General features: G+C 37.3%; 4 protein-coding genes across 7 annotated transcripts in view; 3 read left to right on the forward strand and 1 right to left on the reverse strand.

Annotated features, from left to right (window-relative positions):
- The window catches only part of LOC143706169 (uncharacterized), a 24,808-nt gene extending 24,076 nt beyond the window's left edge, over positions 1–732 (forward strand). Inside the window, exon 7 of the mRNA XM_077197828.1 lies at positions 603–732. The gene's annotated coding sequence lies outside the window, so the exon portion shown is untranslated. The remainder of the gene's footprint in view (positions 1–602) is intronic.
- The window catches only part of cunh3orf18 (chromosome unknown C3orf18 homolog), an 11,078-nt gene extending 1,266 nt beyond the window's left edge, over positions 1–9,812 (reverse strand). The window contains exons 1-5 of one of the 3 annotated variants that reach the window (XM_077197819.1): positions 9,712–9,812; positions 9,411–9,523; positions 1,322–1,710; positions 893–918; positions 626–752 (exon numbers count right to left, since the gene is read on the reverse strand). In XM_077197819.1, the coding sequence (XP_077053934.1) occupies positions 626–752; positions 893–918; positions 1,322–1,603 (435 nt within the window). In that variant the 5' untranslated portion in view covers positions 1,604–1,710; positions 9,411–9,523; positions 9,712–9,812. Of the gene's footprint in view, positions 1–161; positions 283–625; positions 753–892; positions 919–1,321; positions 1,711–9,410 lie in introns of those variants that run through there. The other 2 variants (XM_077197821.1, XM_077197818.1) reach the window with 2 other exon arrangements.
- Positions 9,813–16,515: 6,703 nt separating this feature from the next.
- gnb1b (guanine nucleotide binding protein (G protein), beta polypeptide 1b) overlaps positions 16,516–24,268 on the forward strand; it is a 32,356-nt gene continuing 24,603 nt past the window's right edge. Inside the window, exon 1 of one of the 2 annotated variants that reach the window (XM_077197810.1) lies at positions 16,516–16,943. The gene's annotated coding sequence lies outside the window, so the exon portion shown is untranslated. The remainder of the gene's footprint in view (positions 16,944–24,268) is intronic. The other variant, XM_077197808.1, reaches the window with a different exon arrangement.
- On the forward strand, positions 16,597–22,548 carry LOC143706168 (uncharacterized). Its single transcript, XM_077197824.1, has 2 exons — positions 16,597–21,307; positions 21,904–22,548. The coding sequence occupies exons 1-2, from the start codon at positions 21,162–21,164 to the stop codon at positions 22,172–22,174; spliced, it is 417 nt and encodes a 138-aa protein (XP_077053939.1). The 5' UTR covers positions 16,597–21,161; the 3' UTR covers positions 22,175–22,548.

Consider the following 24,268-nt stretch of genomic DNA (forward strand, 5'->3'; position numbering starts at 1 on the left):
CATTGTAGAATAGTATTAATACACATTTAAACCTAGTTCTACAGTGTAATATTGCACAAATATCAATTTGCAAAATGTAACGAATTGTGTTGACAGTATGAGAATGAGACTAATGAGCCAGAACACAAATGGACGAGTGTTTAAAGGTGGATTCAGTCACAGCTGCTGTTTGATGACCATTAATAGTGATATTAAATGGACGTATGGTAAAAAAATAAAAAACACATTTACAGTGATGGATACTTTACCACAAATAACAAACCACATGGCCTTGTGTCAGAACTTAAGAAAAACGAGAATGTAGAAACTGAAATTAAGATAAAGCATTTATTAATATATATGGTAGAAATTATTTTTGAAAGATACATGTTGTCTGTCTGTCTATCTATCTATATATATATATATATTTCCAAAATTCTGTTGTTCTATCATTGTACCATTCTATCTATCTATATCCATCCAACATTCTATCATTCAATCATTGTACCATTATATCTATCTATCTATCTATAGACACAGAAATAACAACTTTATTTTAAAATCAGCAATGTATGCCCTAACAATTCTTATATTATTTGATGGTATGTTTTTGCCTGCTTCAGCCCGTGTGCTGTTGTACTCTTACTTTGGAGTTTGGTCCTGCTGGGCTTCCGTCTCGTCCATGGTCCAAGAGTTCCTGCTCTAGATCATCCTGTTCTTCGGCTGGATCAAAGTTATACATGGGCATCAGCTGGTGTCTCAGTTTCTCCAGCCTAGACAAAAACACAACACAGCTTCTATATGGGAAACATCAGAGGCCAACATTTTTTACAGCCTCGTATTAAATATTCACTGTAGAACCTTCGATTTTCAAGCCTGTAGTGGAGCGATACAGGAATGCACATTTTCTTACCTTTTCTTTTTCCGGATGTACAGAAGCTGGTAAGGAAAAAAAATTTTATGCATAAATGTTATGTAAGATACATATGTTACATAAATTCACATATTAATTGATCTAAATCAATTAAAACAAACAGAATGATATCATAAAAGTTTAAAATTTAATTTTAAATTATTTTAAAAGTGTATATCTGCATAATTATGTCAAGTTTTAGAAGTACACAAGCATATGCAATATCGTTCAAAAGTTTGGGGTCGGTAAGATTTTTTAATGTGTTTGAAAGAAGTCTCTTATTCTCACTATGGCTGCATTTATTTGATCAAAAATGATTCTGTTTGACTGTTTTTTAAAATGTAATTTATTCCTGTGATCCAAAGCGGTCCTCAGTGTCACATGATCCTGCCTAACATGGTTGTGCAATCCATGATTTATTTTCCTCACCACAACAACAGCCAGCCCAATGACTGTGATGATGCCAAAGGGTACGAGCACCATTCCCATCCCAGCGCCTTCCACCGACGTGACGGGCAGCTGCGTGGAGTTCAGGCCCGTCCCGTTGGCGGACCACGTGATCCTGGACGTGATGTTCTCCGGCTCAGTTCTGGGCTCTCCTGAGCTTGTGAGAACAGGAATGAAGGTGGTGAGGGGGAGGGTGGGGGCTGGGAATGGGGTCAGGGTTTGGGTGGACGTCAACAAAGGGGGTTTGGTGGTGGTCAGAGACATGGTTGTTGCAGGCGCCGGCGTTTTGAAGGCAAGACTACTGGGATTCAATCCTCCAATGGGCGGCAGCCATGAGGCGCTCACGGTGTTCCTGAACTCCGACAGGAATCCTGTAGGAACATCATTTAATGTTGGATCGGATTTAGCTTTGTTCTGAAACATGGTGAGTTAACAAACTGCCCTAGATAGGCAGCTTAGCGGTCCATGAAAAAAACTAGCAAAACAGAAGAAAATGAATATATTTATATTTTTGTTCTTTAATTTTGACATGGTTTCATTCTTCTTTCAAAAGACTGGTTGAAAATAATGGGGTTAATCACATTGTTTAATTCAATTAATAGCCGTAGATTTGTTTCTTTTCAGGTTTATTTATACATGAAAACAGCTGCTTTTTATACTTTAGTAAGGGGTCCCTCTCATATTTGGCATAAATAGCATTACATGAAGCAAGTGAACAATTGATTCCACTATCATTTACTGTTTACTCATTAAGTATAAAAATACAAATACTGGAGAAAACAGTCAATTTAAAAAAATTATATATATATATATATATATATATATATATATATATATATATATATATATATATATATATATATATATAAGTACTGATTGAAAACTTTGCGGTCAAAAGATTTTACTTTAATTTTTTTAAAGAAGTATCTTCAATGCTGCATTTATTTGTTAGAAATACAGTAAAAAAAACCCGCAATGTTGTGAAATAATATTGCAATTTAATATAACTGTCTTCTGTTTGAATATATTGAAAAATGTCATTTGTTTCTGTGATCAAAGCTGAATTTTCAGCATCATTACTCCAGTCTTCAGTGTCACATGATCTTTCAGAAATCATTATAATATGATGATTTGCTGCTCAAGTAACATTTCTGGTTATTATCAATGTTGAAAACAGTTGTGCTGATAATGTTTTTGTGGAAACCGTGAAACATTTTTTCAGGATTATTTAATTAATAGAAAGTCTAAAAAGAAAAATGTTTATTTGAAATAGAAATCTTTTGTAACATTTTAAATGTCTTTACTGTCACTGAATAAAATTATTATTTTTCAAATTCTCTGAAAAGAATGTGATTTGGTCAAATGAGACAGAAGTGCTAAACTCAACGAAAAGCATTTTCTTGCAAGTCTTTTTTCTTTATGAATATCTGAGATTGAACCAAGAAACGTGTCATTGCTCTTGAAGGCGTCCAATCAGTTAGAAACTCAAAAAAGGGAATTTTAGATGCATTTGGATAGTATAGTGGCTCTGTGAGAAAATCTGTGTGATTGCATGCTCTTGACTCTGTGCGTGCGTGTGCGTGCGTGTGTCTGTGTGTGTGCGCGCGCGCAAGTACAAACCCTGTGGACAACATGTGGATATGTGAACTTTTAAGATACTGTTGGCAAACCGCAAGCTTCCTTCCACACTACAACCGTTAGGATCCGTGTGTATGTGTGTTTGTGGATGTGGGGGCTGGAGGCAGGAACGAGACTCGCCGCTTAAAATAGAGAATAGGAGAATCTGCTGTTGAGATCTCGTGGATGTGAATGAGAATGTAAAAATCTCCTAAACCGCAGACTGTCTCCATTCACAAAGAACTTCTCATGCTGTTAAAGGGGCATGTCAAAAAATAAAAGTCAGTTATTGTTGGCTCACCTTCATTACAAAACAAATCCAATGAATATTCCAAGCCATATGATATCTTGGTGAAAATTGGATTTAAATTTCAGTCTGTTCCTCACACAAAGCTATTGTATGACTTCAGAGGACTCGGAATATTGTGCATGAGTCATATGAACTATACTTTTATGATACTTGTATGGTGCTTTTCATCCAGTAACACTAAACTTTCGTTATTAAAAAAAAAATCATACGGGTCATAAAAAAGTCATACGGGTTTGGTATGACAGAAATTCAGAACAGTAAAATTCCCCAATCTAGATGTGACCATTTTGAAAAAATATTTAGCTTGATGAACAGCTTTTGGTGGCATGAATCAACTTTGTTTCTAGAATTAAAAAATTGACATGTACAGTTAAAAAGTGTATTGTGTAGTTTTACTCTCAAAATACACTACCGTTCTCAAAATACACTTCTGTTTGGGGTCAGAACTGATTTTATTTTTGGAAGAAAGATACTTTTGTTCAGCAAAAACATGTTAAATTGTTTAAAAGTAACTGTAAAGATAATTAAAATGAAGAAATAAAATTTCTATTTCAAATAAATGCTGTTCTTTTAAACTTTCTATATGAAGCAGCACAACTGTTTGCAACATTGATAATCAGAAATGTTTCTTGAGCAGCAAATCAGCTTATTAGAATGATTTCTGAAGGATCATGTGACAGTGAAGACTGGAGTAATGATGCTGAAACACACAGGAATCACAGGAATAAATTACATTTTAAAATATATGTAAACAAAATAAATTGTAGTATTTTAAAAATCAAAATCCAGCCTTGGTAGGCATACTTATGTAAAAAAAATATTTCCAAAATTATTACAAACTTTTGAACAGTAGTGTACTGCATTTATGAAAATGTGTCTGAATGGGAATGATATAATTTCACAAAGCTTGTAAAAAAAAAGGATTTCACTGCAAAATAACGCTTATTTTTATGACAAAATGTCTGTTATGTATGGTAAGGAAGGAAGGAACGGAGACGTAAGTCAAGACTGAGGAATGGGGATTGCTTGCGAGAGCCTATCTACTTTGAGTGAAACTAAAGGAGCCAATGCACATTGGCATGCGATAATTGCACCAGCTGCTGTTCATCGCGGCGAGAGCATATAATGAGCAGCAGGTGCATCGCATCCTTGTTCTTCCGCTGAGGAGCCGGACAGCGGAAGCTCAGCACCCGTGGCGAGGGGACTTATATCTCTGTTCCCTCCTCTGGGTACGAGGTTTACCATACGTAACCGAGATGTTCCCCTTCGTCAGTAACTACTACGCAAGTCAAGACTGACGAATGGAGATATATCTACCAAAACGCCACGACTGCTGGCCCTTCCAGCGCTCCGCTTGAGCCTCCTGGCCTGACCGCAGTGTTGGGCAGAAGTAGGAGCTCTAAGCAGAGAAAGTCAGTCACTGCTGTTCCGCGAGACCCATTCAGTGTGACTTATTGGATAACGCTGGGAAAGCGTGCCCTTGGGCAAATGAATGCTGCGGAAGCAACATCTTACCCCGGAGGGAGGCACTGTGACGGCTACACATATGGACTAGCCAAGCAGGGTAGTACAACATATGGCAGTCTCTGGGGTGGTTTCATCCTAATTCTATGGGGGAAAAGACACCAGCAGAGACGACAAAGTGGGCTCTGTCGAGGGAAAGACACGGGCTCGTCAGAGGAGCTGATCGTGGAGGAATACACATATGGGGTCGCCGCAGGGACACCCAACCAGCCTAGCACAGGTTCCACAATGCATACGAGTGTAGGCCAGGCGTCAGACAGTCCGCAACGTCTGACTCCCGCAGGGTTGACGGAGGAACTCACAGGGTTAGCCATTTCTGGGGAACACTACTGGAGCAAATAGACGCATGTATCCGCCCATGGCGGCGGGAGTGGCATTGCAAGCTAACACTTAGAACGGGTCCTTTGCGCTAATGGCAACTTGGGGCGAGTGTACGGGAAGATACCGGCTCTACACGGAGGCTATAGAATCTAGCGAACGTGTTAGGTGTCGCCCAGCCCGCAGCTCTACATATATCTGTCAGCGAGGCGCCTTGAGCCAGCGCCCAGGAGGAAGCAACACTTCTAGTTGAGTGTGCTCGCAAGCCGAACGGGCAAGGCACACCTTGGGCATCCACTATCCAGTGGGCCATCCTCTGCATGGAGACAGCCTTTCCCTTCTGCTGGTGTCTGTAACAGACGAAAAGCTGATCTGAGGTCCTAAGCTTTGTATTCTGTCCATGCATAACCGCAAGGAGTGGACAGGAAAGAGAAAAGCCAGGGCTGGGTCTGCCTCCTCCGAAGGCAGCGCTTGCAGGTTAACTACGTGGTCCCTGAAGGGAGTGGTAGGAACCTTGGCACTTATCCAAGCCGGGGTCTCAGGACAACGTGAAAGTTGGCCGGCCCGAATTCTAGGCAAGATTCGTCGACCGAAAATGCTTTCAGGTTCCCTACCCTCTTGATGGAAGCCAGAGCAGTCATGAGCACTGTCTTTAGTGACAGGATCTTTAACTCTGCTGCTGAGCACCAGAGACAGGTCCCAAGAGGGTATAGCTCCCCTCAGGAACCTGACGATCAGGTCATGCTTTCCCAATGACTTATCTTCAACTGCATCGTGATGTGCAGTGATAGCGGCAACATACACTTTGAGGGTGGAGGGAGACAGCCTTCGCTCCAATCCATCTTGCAGGAAAGAAAGCACGACTCTGATCGGACATCTTCAGGGGTCTTCCCGATGGGAAGAACACCATTCAACTAAAAGGTTCCACTTCAGAGCATAGAGGCACCTCATTGTTTTGCTCTTTGTGAGTTCGCGGCCAGCGCTGTCTGCGCTGTAACACCAACACCAGCTTGAAGAGGCATTCTCCTGAAGAAGCAGACTCGTCTTTTGAAGTTAAAACACTCTCAGATAAGATTGCAGAGCAGGAACAGCATTCACCGTCTGGCTCCGAATGGAAAGACAAGGATGTGACGCACCTGCTGCTCATTATATGCTCGCGCCGCGATGCACAGCAGCTGGTGCAATAAACTCGTTTAGTTTCACTCAAAGTAGATAGGCTCTCGCAAGCAATCCCCATTCCTCAGTCTTGACTTACGTAGTAGTGACTGACGAAGGGGAACCATATTCTCCTTACTGTAATGTAAAAAGAAAATGAATAAATGACATATTTTTCAAATGAAATTTGAATTATTTCTACATAATATTGGTACACTGTAAAAAAAAATGTTGTTTTGCTGATTAAATATTATATTTTTTATAATATTAATTAAAAACAATTAAACTAAAATAATAAACATTTGGCTTGACAATTTTTAACGAAATTGGCATGAATAAAATGCCACACTGAAAAATATCTTAAAGGTATAATTCACCCAATAGTCTTAAAAATCTTCTTTTGTGTTCTGCAGAAGAAGCAGGTTTAGAACAAGGGCGAGTTTTTTTTTTGTTGTGTGTTTTTTTTAGTGAAATTTAAATTGGACTTGTTTTAATGAATTCATCCCTAATTCTCCTGAAAGTGCATGTTTGTTTTGTGTGTATGGGAGTGTGTGTGTGTGGGTGGATGGATGTGTATGGGCATGTGTGTGTGTCTGGGCGTGTGTGTGTGTGTGTGTGTGTGTGTGTGTGTGTGTGTGTGTGTGTGTGTGTGTGTGTGTGTGTGTGTACGTGTGTGTGTGTACGTGTGTGTGTGTGTGTGTGGGCGTGTGTGTATATGGGCGTGTGTGTGTATGGGCGTGTGTGTGTTTGTGCGTGTGTGTGCACGCGTGTGTGTGTGTGCGTGTGCGTATGTTTGTGTGTGTGTGTGTGTGTGTGTGTGTGTGTGTGTGTGTGTGTGTGTGTGTGTGTGTGTACGTGTGTACGTGTGTGTGTGTGTGTGTGTGTGTGTGTGTGTGTGTGTGTGTGTGTGTGTGTGTGTGTGTGTGTGTGTGTGTGTGTGTGTGTGTGTGTGTGTACGTGTGTGTGTGTGTGTGGGCGTGTGTGTATATGGGCGTGTGTGTGTATGGGCGTGTGTGTGTTTGTGCGTGCGTGTGCGTATGTTTGTGTGTGTGTGTTTTGTTGCCGTTATGCTTCTATCCTGCAGCAGTGGGTGTCGTGGCAGGATGTGGGTACGAGAGTGGCACAGAGAAAGAGAGAGAGAGACACAGTCTGATACTCTACCTAGGAAAGCAAGTACCCAGAAACACGGTTCATGTTGAAAGAGGTGCGTTGCGTAAGAGAGAAACAGCGAGAGAAAGCAAGAACACATCTGTGCATCTTTTTGTCATCTCTCTCTCATTCTCTCTCACTTTCTAACAACAGGCCTGAGGCCACCTGCAGCTGAGACGCTGAACCTGTTTCTGATACATTAATTCACACACTTGTTGAATTTATATTATCATGTAAGTAAGACAAACATCAATTGCTCATACTTGGTGATTTAACCAAACCCCAAACAGTAGGAATTAAAAGAATGTATAGTTGTGAAAAGTGCTAAAGTGATCAGACTTTTCACAATTTTTTGATGATAAAACAGGTGAAAAAAATACGACACTTACATTTAAGCAACCACTTAGCAATTCTCTAACAACCAGCCAGAACGAGTGTTGTTTTAGTTAGTATTATAGTATTTGTTAATATTTTAAGATCTTATATATATACCTTTTATTTTTCTATTTTCAGTTTTTATTTTAATTTTAGTTTAAAGCTGTTTTTTTTCATCTACTAATTATATTTATATTAACAAAAACGATTTTACGTTTTTATTTATTTATTCTGAAACTTTGTTTAATTCATATATTTAGTTTGAAAACATTTCAGAATATTTTAGAAATAATGTTTAGTTTTCTTGTATTAAACTGTTGTTGTTGTTTTTTTGCTGTAGTTCTTGCTAAATTTTAAATTTCAAAGAATTTTGTTATTAATAAAAAAGGTGGGAATGTAGTAATAGCATGGTAAAACCATAGTAACATTCAAACCCTTTTTTTTTGTTTTTTAAATGTGCACATTTACTCATTAATGAGAAGTAACTGATCAGTTATAATATGATCAGTTACAATATAAAAATCTTAAATTATGACTAATAATTAATACAACAGGTATATACAGTCTTTAATGCATTAAAAGGGTTAACAGCACTGGTCACTATAGATCACCCTGGCAACTAATCACACCACTATAAAACACAGACCACAAACAATAATTTCAAATTGTCCCTCGTTTCTTTCCAGGAATGCAATTACAATAGTGCAGGGGCCGAAATTGAAGGATTTAAAAGCCAAAATGTGCAGCTTCAATTTTCTTTAATGCACTTTAAATAATTCTTCAATGCAAAAAGTGTGTTATTTGAGTTGTTAAGTCTAAATCATCTTATGCATCAATTCCTGGATGAAGTTTACTCTATGTAAACACTACTGATATCATATCTCTTTCTAGTATGCTTGCACACATTTTTACCGGCTTTACGTTGTCATCACAGGAGTCATGATGTCTTATAATATATAACTTTGCATCGGCCAGAAAATCTCATGATTTTATTTTACATTAACATTTACAGTGTTGTAAAGGCTGTACTTTCAAAACAGCCAAAAAAAAGTATATATTTAAAAAATTTCCTGGTGAAATCCATTGCTCATACTTCCATTGCAAGCACAATCCTGTAAATGTGATTTTGTTTGTTTATACAAACTGAAATAGTCACGAAACAGTAGACTACATGTATTTGACTTGATGTTTTTCCCTGTCAAAAAAGGACATTCAAACACAGAAGACAAGAATATCTGCAGCAGATCCCAGTAATCTGTGTATTTGGGTGGTGTTGATTAACTTCTTATAATCATTTAGGGTGAAAGCTCTGTCTAGTCAATGTGTAAGCAGTCTGCACGCTTAATGAAGAACATGTTAGTCCTTCAACCAATCAGAACGCTTCGGGCTTTCTTAAGCCTACCTCCTCGACCAATTGGAGGCCACCACAAGACAAAGATAGACATACCAAAAGACACCAAAATAAGGTGCCTGCTCCTGTGCCTTATCAGTTATAAATCTGTTTTTCTGCATTAATTGAATTCTACAGAGCATTTAAAGAGTTTCAAATGAGTGTTAATAAACTGAAATCTGATTAGAAAATGTTTTCTATTGTCACAAGCTGCCAATATGAGAGATACAGACCTATTCATGGATAAATGTGGCCACGGACAATGTCCTTCCAAGGTTTTCCAGGCAGCCGATGGAAAAAAAGGAGACGAAATTTCTCCTCTCACCCCTCCTCCTTCGTTCCTCAGCTAGAACAGACCAGATGAGAGGCTGTAAATTGAAATGTTTTCCCCCTCTGGATCCCTGCGTTCACCACATTTCGTCCCAACGTACAAAATCACTTCTCATTTTTCTTTCTTTTCAGCTGTTTTCTGTTTTTCTTTCATATCATTTTATTCAGAGACAAGACAAGAAGAGCTACAAGGATGCTACAAACCCAAGCTATGTGATCCAGCAACGTCCCTCCTCCGTTCCTGCTCTGCTATTGGTTGGCTGTGGGGCAGCTGAAGGCTGTGATTGGCTCAGATGGCTGTCCGTCTAGCTTAGCAGGAATGAGGACAGGATTTAACGGTTGGACACAGATGCTGTGAATGTGTCCAGGGAAGACAGTTCAAGGATGTTAACCCCTTGCTGCCTCACCTGTGCATGATGTGAACTCAAATCAGACAATTTATGGGTAATGGTTCGGGTCTCAAACACTAATGAAAAGGCATTTTTGTTCATTTTAATTTTAGTTGATTTATTTGTCTTATATTGTCTTAATTAATTAATGTGTCAGGAACATGTCTGGGTCAATTCTGTATTCTGTAAAGAATCCTCCCAATTCTCAGATTATTGGATTACAGTGTATCATACTTTATCATGCTTTTATATATATCTATATATATATATATATATATATATATATTCTCTTTGAACTTTTTCGCAGACACGTGTATATATTAAAAAAATTCTATATCATTATCCTACTATTTTAGTCTGGAAGCTTATGTGTAGCAATATTCAATTTGAAATGTAATATGCAAAATTATAATGAAATATGTAAAATGACAATGCAATATGTAAAATGGCAATGCATTTCTGCTCAAATTTACATTTTCCATTACATTTTTGCAACGTTTGGTGCAAAATGAAAATGATAATTCAATTATATAATTTACATTTGCCATTTCATACATATGTTTTAATATGTAAATTGAATACATATTTTAACGCTTTATAAGTTGCAAAATGAAAATGAAAATGTATTAAAGAAATGTTTAGATCTGTTTAAAATGTTCAAACAAAAACTGTAGCAAAATGATCATTTAAATGTTATTTTTCTTAATTGCATTTACACTCACAGTTAAGACACTTGCAATTGCATTTTCATTAAATGTCCCGCAATGAATGTAGCAAAATTCAATGTGCAAATTGAAATGCATTCCGAGCCGATCACGCCCCTGCCCCGCCCCCTCCTGCTCGCTCGCTGTCAATCACTGCATCAAGGCGGGGCTCGGCAACATTTTGAGGTGTTGGAAGGAAACATGGCGGCGGCAGAGCTGATACCTTTCTTTTACTGTCTATGGCTGATACGAGCGTAAATTTACTGGTAGATGAAGGGACGCGTGAACAGAGAAATTGTAGTCCGAGGATTATTACGCGTTTTCAGGTTATAGAACCAGTGGGTTGTTGGACCGTCTGGGAGAAAGTTCTGCCTTATCACCCGTTTGATGTCAACATTATGCTGCGCTGTTGTTGTCTGATGCAGGACTCTGTTAATGATTGTTTCGTTTTGTATTAAATATTCTCATTGTCTGATACACATATGCTTAACTTTATTCTTATTACTATTAACTATAATTACCCAATAATGTTGGAGATCCTACAGGTTTTCTTTACAAATGCACCTATTCTGAGATCACAGAATATGATGGGTCAAATTCATAGCTACCAAAAAATTTGACTGCTCTTTATTTCTTCATAACTGACTGTAATGTTCAATAAAGTGACTCATGTGATGTTTAACCATCTCCCTTTTCTATTTTATAAAGCATCTTGATCAGATATTTATAAATACATAGGGTCATCACGGAATCTGACGGGTTTTGATACTATCGTCTATAATTGGTCTAATATTTTAAAAACCGAAGCCGCACAAACAAAACTTAAACCGGCACAAACGAACGAGACTATTTTATATGGAGCATGTGGGGGGCTGGGTGACCTCAGAATGACCTATAAATATTCTTTAAATATCTAAAAAAAATCGAAGCAGCACAAACAATAAAGCAAAGTAACAGCACAAATGAAGTAGAAACGATTGAGCCTATTTTGCCGACGTTTTGCATTGGGTGGGGGCGGGGCCAACTTCACGCAGTGATTGACAAAGAGGGGGGAGGGGGGGGGGGGGGTTGGCAGGGGCGTGATCGGCTCGGAATGCATTTTCAATTTGCACATTGAATTTTGCTACATTCATTGCGGGACATTTAATGAAAATGCAATCGCAAGTGTCTTAACTGTGAATGTAAATGCAATTAAGAAAAATAACATTTAAATGATCATTTTGCTACAGTTTTTGCTTGAACATTTTAAACAGATCTAATAATTTCTTTAATACATTTTAATTATAATTTTGCAACTTATAAATCGTTAAAATATGTATTCAATTTACATATTGTATGAAATGGCAAATGTAAATTATATAATTGAATTATCATTTTCATTTTGCATCAAACGTTGCACAAATGTAATGGAAAATGTTAAATACAGAAATGCATTGCCATTTTACAGATTACATTGTCAATTTACATATTGCATTATCATTTTGCATATTACATTTCAAATTGAATATTGCTACACATAAGCTTCCATATTTTTGGGTGCATCTCAAAGAGAAATGTTCAGATCATATTTAAAGGGACAATGTGTAGTTTTTTAGGTCTTTTATTATCTAAAATATATTTTTATATATTTATATATTTTTATAAAAATATTTTTATTCATAAATATGTCCTCAATGGTGTACAAATACCTCTGCCAATTATCTGACTTATCCTCGTAAACAAATAATTTATTATCTTTATGGTACATGTGACGGGTAGGTCCACGGAGGCTTCCGTTCCGCCATCTTGAAAAACTATAATAGCAGAGAGGGTCAAAAAGTACTAGGCCAACGCGTTTTCGTTCAGACCCAGCGTCACGTGACTGAAAGCAGCAGAAACGGAGGAGCAGAGCAGTGAGAGGCGCTTGTCACTGCCCCGGCAAGTCAGTCAGTAATTTATACTGTAACATTTGTTTGTTTGTTGTGTCAAGTTGCAGTTTGTTTGAAATATCAAACCTGTTCACCCGAAGGAAAACTCGACAATGTGCTATTAGAAGACATCCTGTCAAAGCTTGTTGGTACATAACAGCTACCGTGGATGCAAAACACATTTGAAAAAGCGGGGTGCTGGAGAGCACAATTGCTGTGAATGCAAAATACAATTTCACCGCTAGATCGGAGAAATTCCTACACAATGTCCCTTAAATCTAATAATCCTACAATGCAAAAACCGAAATGGTCCTCGCATCATTTTCTTTATTTAAACGACAGTATCTAAATTAAAAAAACAGTATTTCAGAAAGGCTTATTATTGAAAAAAAAAACGTTATTGTTGTTATTATTTAAATTATTATTTGTTTAGATTAAATATGATAAGAACATTTCTTCTTGAGATGCCCTTAAAAATAGTCGGCTAATGATATAGGCTATCTGTAATACACATGTATCCGTGAAAAAGGTTGTTGTAGGCTAAATTACAATTTAAAAAAAAGTTATTTACCTTGTTATCAAAGACTTTGAAGGCCATGCGTTCTGCATCTTGATATGTTTAGTCTCATTCGTGGTACAGAGCCATAACCCCATGCCTTTACCTGTCAAAACAACATTTTATTATTAACAGTAATATTGTTAAAACGCATTTTATCCAACATGTGTGTTGGTATGCTAGCCGCTGAATGTGGAACAACTAATCCTTGATTAAAATGAATGATTGTCTAAAATGAATCCAAAAGATGGATGGATTATGAATGATGTAATTTTAAAATGGGCTCAAGACCAAAGCACATCCGTTGTCTAATGTTTTGTAACAATTATTAAAATGTGTTCACTAGTAGTAGGCTACACAATCTGTAGATGGCGTCGTTCATATGCTATTTAAAATCTCTTCCTGTCAAACACTGTCTTCTAGTGGTGACAGTGCGTTAGTGCTTATCCGCTATAATCCTCTTATTTGTCTGTTTATGAAACACAAGCCAAATTGCTCTCAAATTAACTGTCTAACATGCTAAGACGAGTAAATATAATCCTTAGTTACAAGATAATAAATGTAAGCAACACTCAGTGTACCATATGTGATTTTTTTACTTCATTTGCCCAAGTTTGATTTATGTCCCTTCCAATGATTTTGTAGTAGATTTTTCATTGCAAAATACATACATAACTTGAGTTAAAAAAAAAAAAATTGTAAACGTTTGAATTTTTTTTCCGCGTATTTCAGACATCCATAATTTTTGATGTTCATTTACAGGCTACACACCACAAGTATGACTTGTTTTTAGAAATCAACCTTTTTTCAGTCTGTCTTAAGATGAGAAGAATATGTCAAAGGCATTAATTAAAATACATATTCTTTGAGCACATTTTATTTTCTTCACAGAAATAAATAGTCCTATATCTGACTGCTTATTTCTCAAGTGGCTGTGTTTTTCTCAGTCAAGTTATGTTTTAATCTTACATGTTATATATATTGTAATATACAGTATCATATATTACATAGTATAATATACTAAACATATTGATGGTATGATCATGGTAATGAATACAAAAATCATGCAGTATCATGACAGGTTCGAAATAGGAAATTATATTTTTTATAAAGAAAATGTAGACTATTTAGAGCCACTAAGATTGTTTTGCACTGTGACATTATTTTCGTTACAAATAAGCATATGTTCCCTCTTAATTCTCATTACCATGAAGTCTTAATCCAACTTTCATTGTGCCATTTGTTCATTAGTAAAGATCAAAATAATATTTTTTCACCAAACAGGATGTTATGTGGCTGAAATATATTACAAAAGATTATTTGAGCACATTAAAGTTCACATGCAAAGGCATTTGAAACCATTTTACATTTTACAATATTGTGTTGTATTTCCAAGTAAACAGAATATTCAGTGAGAGGAATAAATGGTGGGACTTGGGAATGAATTGATCCTTGAGTCATCTCTAATGTTTTGAGAGGAGGGCATTAAAAATAAGATTTGTGATGTTAGCACAAAAAGGGAAGCAGAACATTTGTTTCATGTTGTACATATGCATCACACCTTGTTGCTTTGATACACTAATAACTCAGGGTTCAAAATCTGGCGAACTAAAAAAAGACGTTCTGGATAGTTTTACAAAAGCTCCCCTCACTGTCATTGTAGGAAAGGTGAAAAGTAATAGTTCTCAAAATACTTGCCTTTTGAAGTTCCTCAAATGTCTCATTTCAACATTAAAATAAGTGTTAAAAATGTCATGGTTATTTTTGTATTTGGCTCAGGCTCATAATACCATGGTATTCTTTGAAGTACCTTGCAATACAATGCAAATTCCATGTTCAGTGATGGTCAACTCAACACATATTAACTAACCATGATTATTCAATGGACATGGTATTATAATACAATGTTTAACACTTACAAAACAAGTACTAAAATGTATGGTTTCTCATGTACATCCCCTCAAAATCTTCACTGTCCTCTTGTTTCACAGACAAGGCTTAAGCTAGTCCCAGACTAAAATGCATGTTTTAACAGTTTAAACTTAAAGCAACTTTCATACAACTTGCATTTAAATATCTTAAAATATGTCAGTGAGATTGCTTTGTCTCAAGATGCACACCAGTCATTTTTTTCTAGGCACGTTTATAAAAGACCTATACATTTATAATAAACTTATAAATCCATATTTATAAATGTCCCAATTAAACGAAGGCCTAATCCTGATTTAGCCCTGTCTGTGAAACCAGGCAGCTTTCAAATATTAGTCAACTATTTCATCCAATATTAGTAGGCCTATAGTTTCATTTTCTTTTCTTGTTGCTGTATCAGGAGATATGGGCTATAGTTGTCACGTCAAATGTTGGTTAGTAATAAAAATTTAAACCTGTAAAGACTTTAATTGTGACAGGCAGCCCATATAGTGTAAGATCATACATGGCTGTTGGGGCATGTTGTCACAAAAGGCCACATTCTTTAAAACATATTTTTTTGCTTGACAATATCAGTGGGAATTTTTAACTTCCTATAGTGTTTATAGCGAAACGGTCTTCCTAAAATAAGCACAGAGAAAGGAAAAAAGTGTAACAACTAGCCCCCAACCCATCACTCTATAAAATACTATAAAATTACAATAAAATCGAAGCCATGTGTCTAAACAAGTTGATATCACAAAAACTGAAGTTCCAATTAGATTTTTTTTTGTTTAGGCGCTATAACAAAAATAGCCACCGGGTGTCAACCACATGATGATATTTGTTTTGTCATGATTAGAAAAGGTTTTGATTATAAAGTAATTAAAATATATTTTGTAATATGAAACCTGAAACCGCGTTAGGGGAGGAGTGCTAAAATAATTTAGAGTAGCCTACCGTTTCCATGGTTCAATGCAAGGTTCAATTTCAAAACGGTTTTCATAGGATGAATTTGAGTTTGTGCAATTGTGACTTTTGTTCTCGCAATTGCAAGTTTATACCACCCAATTCTGCATTTATATTTCGCAATTAACTTTTTTCTCGCAATTGCCAGATTATTTCTCTGACATTACCCTATATCACGCAATTCTGACTTTATATCTCTCAATTCTATATTTTCTTCCAATTGCCATTTTATCTCGCAATTCTGACTTTATAACTCGCGACTTTAAATCCCATAATTCTGAGATTAAAAGTCAGAATTGTGCGATAAAAAGTGGCAATTAGGCTTTTTGTTTTGAATTGTGTGGCGGAGACCAGCTTCCATAACGAATAATTCCTAATTTACGATGATTACTAAAATGTATGATATGAAAACAGGCGATAAATAAAAAAGAGCGCAAATTTAGCGTCCTGCTATTTTGAATGGCACATATTTGTAAAATGATAAAAAGTAAATGTAAATCAAATCAAAAAGACGGTTAGCCCCCAAAATGTACATTTGTGTGTACAAAAGTTGCTAAATTGTCTCGAAAATGTTTGTGTCAATTCCATTACTGCGTAAGAGCGCCGCTCGCTCGCTGCGGCGTGGGGTTTCCCAGGGCAGACTGCAGGGTTACCGCGCCCATCTCCGTCTGATGGCCGGATGAGAGGTGAACTCAACTGGAGAGAAGTGCTCCTTCAAGGAAGGCAACGGGAAGTGGCCAACGACGGACTTATTCTTTGACAAAAGTCTCTAATCAGACATTTATGACTGCAATTTTTCATCGCAGTTGAGATCCCCCTCAAACAGGCTCATTTCCCGCCCGCTGGAGCGAGTTTTGTCGCTGTGGAAGTGGATTCGGTACTTCTCCCACTGCTAGTTAGCGAGCTAGCTCGTCTTGTTCGTTGATGCGTGGATTTGACAGCCACACCATCGTTTATTTCGGTCAATGCCATATAAACAAAGGCCATTTACGACAGAGAACAGGTATGGTCCACTATATGCTTATTGTAAGTGTGTGGAACAGGTTGTTTAGTTTAAAACGGATGAATTAGTTGGTTAAAATGCTGGTCACCATAGAGAATGAAGGGGGGAGGGGGTGGGGTGAGGCGCAGGTAGCGGCTAGCCGACCGATTTACATACACAACAATGCTAGGCAAATGGGCAAAAACAGTTATTTTAATCAGTTAGATGCGCTTATATTTCAGTATTCTAGACTTTTTAGAGTGTTTAATCGTTCGTTCGTTCCTTCATTGTAGTGTGAATGAAGTCGGGTGACTTACTTGAGGCCGTTTTCCGCGAGTCAGCTTGCTAGCACTTAAAAACGGCTTTATCTCAGAAATTAAACCAGTCGAGAATTGCGAGAATTCTGTTGTGTTGTGATTAATGATGTTTTAAAGGGAATAAAGGTTGTTTTTGATATAGGGTGGTTAGGGTTTTGGTTGAGAGGCTGGTCTATAGGCTAACTGGCTAATTACTGGAGCTTCTGCTGGTAAAATATTCTGCTTTTCAACCCAGCTAGGCCTTCCTCTAGCTTAACGTTACAGGATCGAGGATTTTTTTTGTTCGCCAAATGCTGGTTAACACATTGCCATGTACTGAATGTGAATATTGATCGAATTGCAGTCGGTAAATAAGGATTAGTCATTTATTTGTTCACCCGATTATATAGTAACGTTAGTATCTGCACCAGCTGGCTAAATATTACAAGCTATTCTACTTTGCGGGTTTTCTATATACATTTAACTTTAACGTTACGTGCCAATGGATTTATTAATGTGTCTAAATGGCTTAACTTGAAATCCAGTGTGTATTTAAGCGAATTTGCGTGAAAGTGTTAGTCTTTATTGCATTAACGTTAGCTGTTTTAACTACTCTTTAATACAACCTAATTGGATTCCATTAACTATCTCCAAGTCTGTCTTTAAAAGGCCTTGCTGTTCAGGTAATGTTACATAGGTGCACTGACTCCCTTTCCCGACATCTCAGTGATGCTTTACTACAATCCTCCCTAAACTGCTTTTGCTGATGATAAAGGCATGTTAAATGTTTTCTCCCGCGATCCGGCCAACATTTATCGCATTAATGCAGCAAAAGCACCGCAGCTCTTCAGATACGCGGAATGAATGGAGCTTGATGGCCTTTATTATCGCTGCTGGAATATTTTAAGAACGGGCGAGCAGCTCAGTATTGAGGTCACTATTAAGGGATTGGTCGGGGAAATATAGGCTATGGGATAAATATGTTTCGCTCCCTCCTTCTCCCCCTACCGAACGAGTTTACCTTTCTCTTCGGCTGGCATTTAGATAAAGGAACACCGTTCATGAATAAATAAACGGAATCAATGAATTCTTCAATGTTGGGCCCAAGAACAAGATGGCGTCCGCAGTGTCTCTCTCTCCGGCTTTCCTCTCCGCACTTATATCAGCATGCCGGTGATTTAACCCGCTGAAACGTCGAGGAAATGCAACGTTCCGCTGTAAACACATCAGTTTGTTTTCTAAACGAGCCATGGAAAGTATTTCGATGCAAAGTTGATCGATTTTGTAATTAATATCTCTTTATGCGCCCAGTGCACTGAAGCTCCATATCCGTCATTTTACACCAAATTAATTGTGAAATAATCGCATATCGAATAGTATTTCGAGTAATCGTTGACATATTAAACACATTTTTGATTTCAACCTTGTGCTTTTAAATGCTCTGCACTTCTGTTGGTATTTTATAAGTAGAGGTTTCTGTGTTCTCTTGCTTACAGTAGCATATTTTAGCATCATAGCATATGAGTTTAGGTAATGCTATTTTAAATGGTTTACAAATTTAAAACGAAAGCAAAAAGGTGCTGCACTGCGAATATTGATCTTATAATTGTCAAAGCCAGGCATTTTGTACTTTCATGTTGGTTCATTGAATTTGATATTCATTGAATGTTTCATATATTTTATTCATTGTTAATTTTTATATATTGTATTTACTAACGCATTGTTTGTAATCCACATGCATTTGCATGTTGTAATGTCTTATGTATTATCTGCATTGTTTGCTTGACAATTTTGCATTGAATACACACTAACATTGATTTGTTTTTTGCATTTGTGGGTAACTAAAAGCATCAGTTTGATTCCCATTGGACGCATTAGAAGCTGATAAGTGGATGGGTGTGATGGCAAAATCGATTTCTGTTCAGATAATGGAGTTTCCGAATATCTTTTATTTTTATTTTCATGTTGACACCCATTTGTTCTGTTCAGTTATTCAGATTATATGTATTTCTGTTCAGTTATTCAGATGACTGTATTTCTATCTCCTAATTCATAGTTTGAAGCAGTGAAGTTTTCCAAAAAGCTGAAGCACCTTGTTTTTTCCCCCCTTCATTTTTACATGAACAATATGTGGAAGTCATTAAGATAAGTAATAAAAGTAGTGTAAATTGTCGAATTCAGAGTGCAAACTCTTCTGAAACAGTAACACAAATTCTTAGACTGCAATGCCAGCTCTGGACAGCTGTTTTTTCCATGAGTGATGCTGAGAGGGATTACAGATGGATTTTAGCTTTTAGGATTACAGGCTTGGATAGTGATAGTGCTGGTTACTGTCTTTTCTATGATCCAGCTTTAGCGATATGCATTTTATTTTTCTTCTGTTAATGCCTAATAAGCTGCATCATCCTCAACATTTGGAGTAATTTATGTTGATGGAATAAAGTTCTGTTTGGAGATTGGGGCGGTGTGAGTTATCAAGTATAACATTTTTAGTGTGTTGTTCAGATCATTTACAAGGATTTGGTCAAATGTTTTCTAAAAGGATCTAATAAAGAGTTGCCCTAAAGTGACCTGAGAATACGTAGTCTGTGGCACCTTTAGGCCATTTCTTACAGCTCTCTTTTTGTCCTGCAGTCAGCTGACTCTGATCAAGTGTTTGTTGAGAGGGTTAGATTGAGCTCTGCTAGCACATATGTTGATGCCATACTGCATTCAACCATTTGACTTTGCTTTGTGCTATCTTATACTCTAGCCTTTGGCACAGAATATTAAGTAAAATTATGTATAATGAATTTTCATTTTAGCAGACAGTAAAAGGAAAACTTTTGATGATCATAACATTATCAGATGATATTAATGTTAAGTATTTTTTTAAATGGGTAGGCATGATTTAAGCTGATACTGTAAGCCTGTGATATCTGGGCTTGTTTTTCCCATATCTGGTTTTCAACGAAAATAACAGACGGTTATTAATTGCCATAAACTGTTCATTTTGTTTTACTCTTTAAAAACAATCAGCATTACTCTGATTACAGCTGTTAATATGAGTTTATTTTTTGCAGTTAAAGTAGGGTTTTTTTCCTCCTGTTTTTTTTTTAAGTAAATGAACAATTATCAATCTTTCCTTTCGTTTTTTATATTTGCATTGGTCTGATATAGGGATGCATGATATATCTGCCACCATATCGGTATTCTCCGCAGGGTTTCCGTTGTCCGGTAATTATCGGACATTGGCCGGGGAAAAAATGAAATGTCAGACAAAATTAAATCTCTACGGTCAAATTATCCGATTAAAATTGCCTAATAATCCCGCCCCCCTAACACAATCTGAATTTGAGAATAAGCCTAAAATGTATAAAGCAAAAATACACCGACCTTTTGCTATGTTATACAGGAACAGGCTCTACCGTTTGAAAGTTATTAACCCTCTGAAACCGACGGCATCGTCGACGACGCCACACGACTCCTCCGATAAATATTGATATTATTTGATGAAAAATTGATCGATTTCCTTACCGTTTTTTGCAGCAGAAAGCTAACACGCTAGCCGTCACGGGGGTGTATTTGGTGTCTTTCTAGCCTTTTCAGAAGGTTTTCTATCCAGCCTGGAACTTGTGCGTCCTTTCAGAGTGTTTCAGTAATAAATCCATATGTGTATATCCCAGTTTTGATCTCTGAAGTCCATAATTTATAAATTTTCCGTCATATTTGCTGCTAGCTTGATGCAAGCTGCCATTTTGGACATCTCGCGATGCTTTGCGTGAGGTTGTTGACCAATGACAGGCTGATCCGTCGTCCACGTTGGTGTGCGTCATTACGCATGAACCAAGGGTGATATTTTGGAAAGAGAGAGACGCACGGCACAGTGGTTTCGAGGAGAGAGAGAGAGAGACGCACAGAGAGACGCGAGTTTTGAATAATACACAGAGAAACACGGAGAATAATGGATCCTCAGAGATTGAGAAACATGGATGTAAATCAAGCACTGGCCTTTTTTGATGCCATGGAGGATGATGGATTTTCTGGAGAAGAGAGCTTTTTGACTGATGAGGAACTTGATTACCAGAATCGTCTAGACCCTGCTGAAGAGTAAGTTACATTTATTTATTTACTGTAAAAGTATAAAAATAAACAAAAACTAATATGATAAAATATACATTTTCTAAATATGGAAAAATAAGTTATGTAAAAGTAGTATTTCGTTTTTCTGTGTGTGTTACAGAGTAGTAAGAGTTGTAGATTACACTTTGTCTCTCAACCATTGTATGTCTGAGTTTATTTACTGTAAAAAGTATAAAAAAAGAAGAAACTAATATGATAAAATATAAATTTTCTAAATATGTAAAAATAAGTTCTGTAAAAGTAGTATTTCATTTGTTTATGTTTGTTACAGAGTTGTGGATTACACTTTGTCTCTCAGCCATTGTTTGTCTGAGTTTACCTAGAGATACAAACAAAGGATGTTGTAGTGGGGGGTTGGTCACACCTTTTACCTGTGGAGAGAATAGTGGGGGGTTGGTCACACCTTTTGGCTGGAAAGCGAATGGTCATATTATAGCTGTGGTGGGTTGGGGGTACAGTAGCAATCTCAGCCATTGTAATCTTATGTGAAAAATCAAATACAAAAACAGTAATTGATCTAATTTGTATGATCTAATATTTTGCTTTATTTATTTGTTTTACAGTTGTGATAATGATGAAGACACCAGCCCACCCACCCAAGCCAGACAGGAAAGCTCCCATTCTTCCACTGAGGAGGGCCCTTCCACTTCTGCTGCAGCATCCCAGCAGCTGCCAGGAATAGGTCATGGACGGCTGCTGCAGTTTTTTACTTCACAAGGAAGTTTGTGCAGAGAAGCAGCAACAGCCCATGACCCACAGGGCTTTTCTGGAGGAGCTGACAGCCCAACTCTGTGGTGTTACAGTTGCTGTTCCTCCCACCCAGCAACAAAGTAACCATGTACCCGTCCAAACATCGGAACAAACTGAAGCAAGCAAGAAGGCCACCTATGGTAGAAGGCAATGTGTGAACTGCAAACAGACAAGGCAGGTGAAACAGGCCACCCCCTGGAAATGCAAAGCCTGTGATGTGGCCCTCTGTGTGATTCCTGATAGGAACTGTTTTGAGGCTTGGCATCAGTGATTTTCATGAGGCCCAAAACGCCTGGACTTCCTTTGGAAAAATGTAAATATTTTTTGTTCTGTTCAAGTTATAATGTTCATTCCTGTGCTCCAGGACTCCAAAGACTTGAACAAACTGTTTTCCAGAGGAAAATTGCTTAGCTTTTATTTATTTGTGTGTGATTTCAATAAATATTTGAGTGATTCAATTTCCGATTTATTTTTTCATTTGTCTTTGTGGTCCCATAACTTATTTTACATTCAGGTGACATCAATGAAACACAAATAAGCTGAAAGTTCAATTTGTCCTGAAAAAAAAGATGTGTGTCAATTGTCTGTGCACAAAAGTGTTGATGTTTTACAAGCTTTTTTAGTGAATAACACCAGACGAAAAATTTATTGTAAAAATACCCTTAGGTCTCAGAGGGTTAAACAACATCGCATGCTGCATTTCAAATAAAGCACACGCCTAAAACGGCTGTAATATAGACCAAAACAACGAACGATTGAGTGAGACGTTTCAAATTTTGAAGCTTTTTTCAGAGGCCAGAGGTGACGGACGATGGTGAATCAGGAATGCCCGAAGCCTCGAATGTCCAGAGCCAGACAGCTCCACCACCACCGGACGTTCATGTTTTTTTCCGTCTATTTTGAAAGTTAGGCTAGTGGCGGCTCGTCAATAGAGGGCGCTGGGGCGCCGCCGTCCCTGGTCGCTGCGTCCCTGGCGAATCAGAATTTGATGCATGTTATTTTATGCAATCTGATTGGTTCTCGTCACCTGTCATATAATTTTACGCTCTTGGGCCACTACTGTGAGTGTGCAGGCGACTTTGACAAAACCTTGCTAGGCTGATCACTTTCGTAGAGATAATGTCAGCAGTTAAACCAAATTTAACCCGTCATTGATTTACAAAAAAACCTTTCACAATGCATTTGCTGGAAGAAAAGAAAAAAAAGGATAAAGGATCTCGGACCGGACCAACCCGATTTACAAATCCGGCAGCAGCCAGTGACAGAGGACGAGCTTCACCCACGCTTGTCATAAGAAACGTGTCGGTACTGAAATTTTGTGGACAATAACGGGGGTAAGAGACCTCAAACAGCTATCTGAAATTCATTTGTATTTATTTTGGCCCCGCCCCCCCCAAAAATAATCACCAGCCGCCACTGCAAACATGTTGCATTCTATACGACCTGATTATGTCATTTTTTAAGTTACATAGCCTGCCTCCAGTTTTCCTCAACTTGACTAATTAAGAGGCGATATTTGACCGGCATATCATCAAAATGTCCGTAAAACGAAACCTCTGCCGGTCACTTTGAACGGCACCATTTTTTTCTAGCGGAAACTCTGATTCTCCGATATATGTTAATTTTTAATGTTATCATTAATGACCCTATAAGAATTTTTTCCAATAAATAATGGATTATTTTCTTAAGCTGAGACACTTCAGTTGCGCACGGTTTGCTATAATTGTTTGAATTGTGTGAAATATGATTGGAATCACTTCGAAAAGGAAAATACAGTTAAGTGCAACGTAAGTCTGTCATATAGACTACTTGAATTTATAATAAAAACACAGGGCTTGAATTAGAACATTAGTGAATTATTTGGCTTTAGGTGCTGTTACAGGATAAGCGCATCCACAACATTCATAACTATAGGTTCACTTGTGCATTTGTGCCAGATATAAGTTGTAATTTTATGTTTATTTTGTATAAATATCTGATTAATCTCATATAGAATGCATTTTGTTGAGTTATAGGGTCATGAAACCCCTTAACACATTAGAGATGTGAACAAGCTGCACCAGGGCTTGAAATTAACTTTTTGAGGCACTTGTCCTTCGGACAAGTAAATTTATGTTTCACTTGTCCATGCACAAAAGTCACTTGTCCGGGTAAAGATTTATAATTTTATCTAGGGCT

This window comes from Siphateles boraxobius, unplaced genomic scaffold (assembly GCF_051911475.1).
Source record: "Siphateles boraxobius isolate OS27281-9 unplaced genomic scaffold, OSU_SipBor_1 41, whole genome shotgun sequence".
In the NCBI taxonomy this organism is placed as follows: Eukaryota; Metazoa; Chordata; class Actinopteri; order Cypriniformes; family Leuciscidae; genus Siphateles; species Siphateles boraxobius.